Genomic DNA, 7,135 nt, shown 5'->3' with positions numbered 1-7,135 from the left:
AAGACATTCTTTTGCTCTTCAGCCCTGTAGAAAGAATAACAAAATTCTTGTAAATGACACTCCTCTCAAGGATTTTAGGGGGATGCAAGATATGGTGGGTGGGTGGGTGGGGGAGCACCCTCATAGAGGCAAAGGGGATGGCAGAGAGGGCAGATGTGGGAGGGGAGCTTGTGGAGGGATAACCAGGAGGTGGGATATCATTTGAGATATAAACAAATGGAAGGATTAATAATAATAAAAGAGCAAACCAAACCAACCAAATGACCAAAGGAACAAAGCAACAGTAATTATGTTTTTAAAAAGTAAGCTACTTAAGAGATAGCCATAATATAGGATTTATCTTTGTTTCATTCACTTTGAACAGTTGTTTTAAAACTTCAAAAACTACAAAAATGGGTCAAGAAAAAACTATTTAAAGAATTGCAATAGTCTGTTATTAAGTTCAGGAAGACTTCACTACCTAGGCAACAGTGGCACTTATCCTTGGAAAATTCTTGGCTGTGAGGGGCTGTCCTAATACATTTTAAGATATTAAACAGCATTTGTGGCCACCATGCATAAGATTCCCAGCTGTGACAAGCAAAAATATCTTGAGGCCTAATATTTCCTCCTGCTGGAGGTGAGCAAATTGTTCCCTTCTGGAAAACTACTGTAGGAATAGAAATAAAAATGTGAAGCTGCTTTAAAGAAGGACAAATTAGAGACTTTAAAAGAGACAAACAAAACAAAAATGACATATAGTAATATCCTGATGGATGTTTTTAAGTATATGGATGCATATATTGTATACATTTTAATTAGGCATAAATTCTCTTTTATATATTAGATTGGAAAACCTATGGGTAGACAGAATTGTTTATATTTAAAATGACATATTTGCTTTTGTTGTCTTTTGGGGACATTTAATAGAAGCCTTTAACTAAATTATATTATACATATGCAAAAGTACATATATAATTATATATTTAATTTTAAGTGGTCTCTCTTTTTCACAGTTTTGCTTATTAAAAATTTGAACTATATACGTGGATTGTCCAGTTTTACTTATTAAATAATATTTATTTATAAATAATGCTGATCACTCCTCTTCTTACTCTCAAATACATTTTCATCAATTTCACTTTTACCAATTTTTAAAAGAAAAATAGTTAATCATCTTTTCAATTGTAAATTTTATGTAGATATCTGATTCTTACAGAATTTTGTACTTGATTTTTGTGCAAGACATTTGTTGAATTAGAAATTACCTTTTGGATTCTGGAAGAGTATTTTGTAACTGTGCCCCAGTTTGCAGGAAAGAAGCTTTAGACAGGAAGAAATAGAATTTTCATCTGAATATTTTACATTTCTCTTTTACTTACCAAAGTCTAGACAAGACAGCAAATCAGTGACCATTAGAGCAAATTTGGCCTATGGTTTGATTTTATGCAGTTCTGAACACATACTTTATTTTCACCCTTCTTGATAACCTTTTGGTCTCTTTTCTGTGTTCTTCAAATACACTAGGTGGACTTGAACTTTTGTCTTAGAATTTCTTTTCTTAAATTTCAAATGTGGTACTTGTCACCTTAGGTAGGTTTACATAATAATCCTACTTAAAACTACTCCCTTCAATGTTTCTATTTGTTGTCCTTGTTTTTGGCTTTCTTTTTAGTCCCTAAAATGACATAGTTCATCCTTTTGTTTTTTTTTTTGATGCACTCACTGTCTCACAAATGAAACTGTACTCCCTTAGTGAAGGCCTTATATGTAGTTATTTGCTACTATAATATTTGCTTTCTGATAATATCTGGGATAAAACAGATGCATAGTAAATACATGATGAGTGAAAAAATTAATGAGTCTATCATTTTCAATTTTCTTTGCCTTCCTGTCCAAAAAGAACCTTTCCAATAATGTGAAATATGGATTGTAAAATGTGATGTAATTTATTCACCATTCTGTGCTAAAGTGTCTGTATTTCACTTAAAGACACTTGAACTAAGAGATACTCAGCCACACCATTCTGGGTATGAATGAAATGGTGGTAGTTGAGTCAGGGAAAGGTGTCACTTAATATGATACCATATAAAGGATTTTATAAGCTAAAATAACTTCATTTCTCTGACATATTTTTATAATATGTCTATATTGTATACACACACAAACACACACACACACACACACACACACACACAAACACAAACACGAGTAAAAAATAAATTAAAAGACTGAATCATTACTAAAACATTCTCCATTTTCAAGTCTAGGTATCCTGCACCAGTTTTTGTTTCAAGGTGATTGGGACAATATAAATTTCTAGTAATAGGAATACTGCTACCATTGCTTCCATAAACCATAAAGAAAAATTAATTATCTCAGCTGCCAGAACTTTGTTTTTGAATGTTGGATAGCATTGTTTACTTTCTGAATCTGGTAAGGATAAACTCCAAATCATGAATAAAATTTCAGAAGCTTCTATTAACTCTTAAATTATGCAATTCCATGTTTTCATTCTTAAATGTACTCAGCTATGAAAATAAATGTACTTAATCTTTATAATTAAGATTTATATAGTTAATTCCAATTAATTCTATAAACATTATTTACCTATTTTTTTATTTTAATTTTCTACTGTGAGTAGGCCTCGGTTTAAGCAAGTCATAGAGCATTTGCCTAACATGTATAGAACCTTGTGTTCACTCTCCAGAAGCATAAACACAAACATAATTAATCGCCTTACTTAATTGGTTATTGTGAAAAAATATTTCTTTGTTGTTGTTTTTTATTTTATTAATTTTTACTTTTTACATTCCATATTTTATCCCCCCACCCAATTCCAAAAGTGTAAGTGGAAATGACATATTTTACCCTTCCTTTCTTACTAGGTATTAAGCTTAGTTATAATTATTTAATGTAACAAGCAACCTTACATTTGTTTATTAGTTTGGGCCTTTATATTAGATAAATTCATTAGAACAAGATATAGTTAAAATAATTAATGTGAATATTCATTGTTAAAACTTCCATTAAATATACTCATGAACTATCATCATGAGTGAGAAAGTGCTAGGGTCCCCATGCTTTCACAGGCTTTCAATATTTCTATTTATATATATTTAGTAGAAAAATTGTCATAGTCTATAGGTTCTATTAAGAAAAATGCTGAAATATTATTAATATAAAATTTCTGTAGGTTTTTTATGTCAATTTTGTACTCTGTATTATTCTTATTTTTTTTATTTGTTTGTTTATATTTTCACACTGTCCATAAATATATTTATAGAGAACACATTTTTGGTTCTTTCATCTTTTAGATTTCTTTTCTGGTTTCATTTTTTCCTAAAACAAATAATTTCTTTATTCTTTTCTTCACTGTTAGTATTGTTTTTGATTGTTTGTATCCTATAATTATATACATGCTTACTTTTATTCAAAAGACCTTTATTTTCAACAAAAAGGGTTAATCTGTCTTAAATTCATTGGAGTTAAGTTTTTTACCACAAAATGTTTCTAGACATTGGCATTATTTCTTCTGCAATATCTGTTCTTTATTTAATTCTGAATCATTCTTTTATAATTTATGTAGTATTACGTTTCTGTTGTTGAATAATAATTTACTGGTTTTTTTATATAAAATACTTTTAACTTCTGGTGAGTTAGCCTCCTCTGACTCCTTAGGTCTTCCAACTTTAATAATATCTTATTTGCTTAAATTATAAAGTAAATCTAAGTGAAGATGAGTGTGGTTGTATTAAATCAATAAATTAATTTTTGAAAATTACCATCTTTCAAATGTAATTATGCTCTTATTTTCTGACTATAATTTGGCCATAGAAAATACTCAGGGTTCCTTCATGCACTAAAAATAATTGAGTGTAGCTTATAATTAACCTTCAGTATTAGTTTGAAAGGCAGTAACTTGCAGATGATTTTATAGACATTAACTGTACACTAATTTATAAGACATTTAAAGAACCTCTGGATAGAAATAGCCATCTATGAAGAAGTAAAAACTATGATTAAGAGCTTTGTTACCATCTTGTTACACACCAAAGAAAACTTTCTCTCATGATTTAATTCTTAAAAAGGATGGAATCTTTTTAAATATGAAAGTGCTTAATAGTCATTTATTATCTTAATTTTTATAACTCAAAAAAGTATATAAAAATATGTTACAAAAATTCAACGTGGATCTTGTTAAAATCTGTTGCTCTAAATGCATGTGTTTTCTGACGTTTCAAAAACTATCAATGTAAAATTTGAAAAGGTGATACTTGAGTTTATGTATTCAGATGAGTGGAGAAAAGCAAAGGAATACTGTTTTCATTTGCAGACTTGTCTCTTGACAGAACAATTTAAACTTGTTTTATGTTGGCATTCATCAGATGAAGTGTTCTCTCTTTGTTTACCTACTGCTCAATGCCTATGGTAGGATTTATTCAGGTGTGTGGTCATAATAATAATGAATGGGGTATTTAACATTTCCCATCTGCAATTAAATATGAAATATTTTACTTTTAGAGGCATTTTATACATTTAGCTGGTTTTTTTTTTAATCTAAAAGAATGGCTTCCATTTGAAATGTTATCTTACCATTTACATTTTAAACACTGGTGAAAAAAATGAAGAAACTATGCATCATGATAGGGGATATTTAACTACTTAGAAAGGAACAGTTATCAACGTAATTTAATGTACGTTAAAAACATAAATACAATATACTGACTATTAACTATTAAGAGATGTTTTTGTGGGCCTGTTTTATGGTAAGAGGAGGACAATGGCCAATCACCATGACATTACTTCTAGTGTGACAGTAAAAGTATGTGTATTTATGCAGGACTGTAGGACAAGTACTAGATATAGTCATATTGGAATCTTTTTTAGTAATAAACCTATCCTTCATCTTGCTTATCCAATACTCTCAATGAAGGAAATAATCCTTAGATTTGTATGCTTTCAATGCAGACATTTGATGATACATCTCATTTTCTACATAAGAACGTGTCCTCTACCTGTTTTAGTAAATTTTGAGATGGAAACTTTATAAAATAGAGATAGAAATCATAATATACATGCACACAAACAATACTTAGTCACCAATAATATATTTATAACTTTAAAGTTGTATAATTTATCACATCACTTATAATATTATGACATTTCTTCTTTTTAAATTAATATATATATATAATGACTGTGTCCAAACATGAGTGTTTCATAATCGAATTTTCATCATGATAGACATTCTTCTTTTCCGCCAAACTCAGTTTTCCAACAGATGTCATTGTTATCCTTATGTGATCCCTACCATACTGCTGAATCCATGTATAATGATCTGCTAGGAACATTATTCTAGTATGTAAAATTACATTAGTATTTTCAGAAGAAGAATTTATTTTTTATGGCATATGACCACAAAATATATGAAGTAACTACTTACCATGAAGTTTTAAAGCATTTATTCTAAACCTTTACCTTGTCTATTCTTGTCTAACTATTGTGATGCCATAGCACACAGTTTATCTAAAGACTTCCTTTTATTCCAATTTATATTTTTGCTATTCTATCTTTTGATTTCTACAGTTCATTAAAATAATTATAAGTTGAAATGAAGACTATCCAATATCTTGTCATTGGAGAATCTTTAGACAAATTAAAAAATATTATGACACAAGAAATAACATGGCCAGGTCAGCCTCCCACATGGTAAATGTCAGAATCAAAATTACACATACCCCTGAACTGGCTTGTTGTTGGGTCCTCAAATTGTGTATTTGTAGGTGAATAACATACAAGGGTCTTCAGGGGATCTATCTAGTCCACATTATTCAATGGTTACCATATTTTAGGAAAGTTTGGAAATGAATGAAGCTTGACTGGAGATAGCCTGAGATCTAAATAAAAAGCAAAATGTTCGATGTTTTAGCTAACTGAGGACATTTGGATGAACTAATTTCCACAAGACTTTAGCTTCTTTGGCTTAATATTTGGCCAAATGGCAGGCACCTCAAAGTGTGTTTATAAAACTTTGTGTGCTCTCAAAAACCTCAAATGCTCACCTACTGCTTCATTTGCAGATTTCAAAATATGGTAGAGAAAATACAATGGATCGTGTCAAAAGGGAAGGATATGATTAATGAACAGTTTTGGTCTAACTCAATTTTGTCCAAGTGTGCATGCATATATGCAAAAAAATAACACCTGTAAGAGTATACAAGGGAACTATTGGATTCAGATTTTTTTAATGTGCCATCTGACAGCTTTATTTCAATTTTCTGACAAACTGCTTTGACATTATTTTCCTGGGGAAATTCAATAAAAGTCTTAATGCCAATCTGAGTATGTGTGCAATCAGCTGAGAATCAATCTAGGTGAACCATAGCAATGATTATAATGCAGCAAACATTTCTGAAGGTTCACTAGTGGCTGATAAAATATAGAAACTGATATTTGTTGTGTACAATTTGAATGTTATTGCTAGAGAATATATATATTAACTAGGACAAAGAAAAATGTATATAAATAATGACTTAATGATAAGTTCTTCAGGAACAAAAGCATCTGAAAGTAGCAAAGTGTGATAAGAAATGTTGAAAACAGGGTGTCAGAGAGTGGTCAAAATTCACTATTGACCATAAAAAGCCTTACTGAGTTAATGGTACTGGAGTAAAATGCACATGGCACAGAGCAGCTTGCTCTTCATTGAAAATATCAACTCTCTTACTTGTTCAGCTATCACTTTCCAGTTTCTTTTATCAGTATTTATTTACAGTTATATGATTAGATTTTTACCAGTCGGGTATGAATAAAGGTAATATTCACAGATTTCAGGTCAAACTCATAACCCAGCCCTGATTCACTCATCCCAAGTCACAGGTGATCCTGTTTCAAAGATAAGGAGATGAAGGCCATTCAAACTCTCAGTGTCTCACACATGGACAAAAATCAAAGTTCCACTGACAGCCTCCTGATTTACAATCTGGAGCAAAGCTCCTTGTTTACCAGAAACAATATTTTAAAGAATGAATTCACAAGATATCCCCAATGTGTTCAGCTCCTGAAATGATCTTAGAACAGTAAAGCAAAGAATAATATAGGAAGTTAAAACAATAGCAAACACATTGGAACTAGACAAACTTCACAACAACAA

The 7,135-nt window shown here is 30.5% G+C and overlaps 1 protein-coding gene across 1 annotated transcript in view; it reads right to left on the bottom strand.

Moving 5' to 3' along the window:
* Dmd (dystrophin) overlaps positions 1 to 7,135 on the bottom strand; it is a 2,056,279-nt gene that overhangs the window by 848,405 nt on the left and 1,200,739 nt on the right. The window contains exon 45 of the mRNA XM_031364700.1: positions 6 to 24. Within this exon, the coding sequence (XP_031220560.1) occupies positions 6 to 24 (19 nt within the window). The remainder of the gene's footprint in view (positions 1 to 5; positions 25 to 7,135) is intronic.

The sequence above is a fragment of the Mastomys coucha genome, chromosome X (genome assembly GCF_008632895.1).
Source record: "Mastomys coucha isolate ucsf_1 chromosome X, UCSF_Mcou_1, whole genome shotgun sequence".
Taxonomy (NCBI): Eukaryota; Metazoa; Chordata; class Mammalia; order Rodentia; family Muridae; genus Mastomys; species Mastomys coucha.
This window is presented reverse-complemented; position numbering and strand designations above follow the sequence as displayed.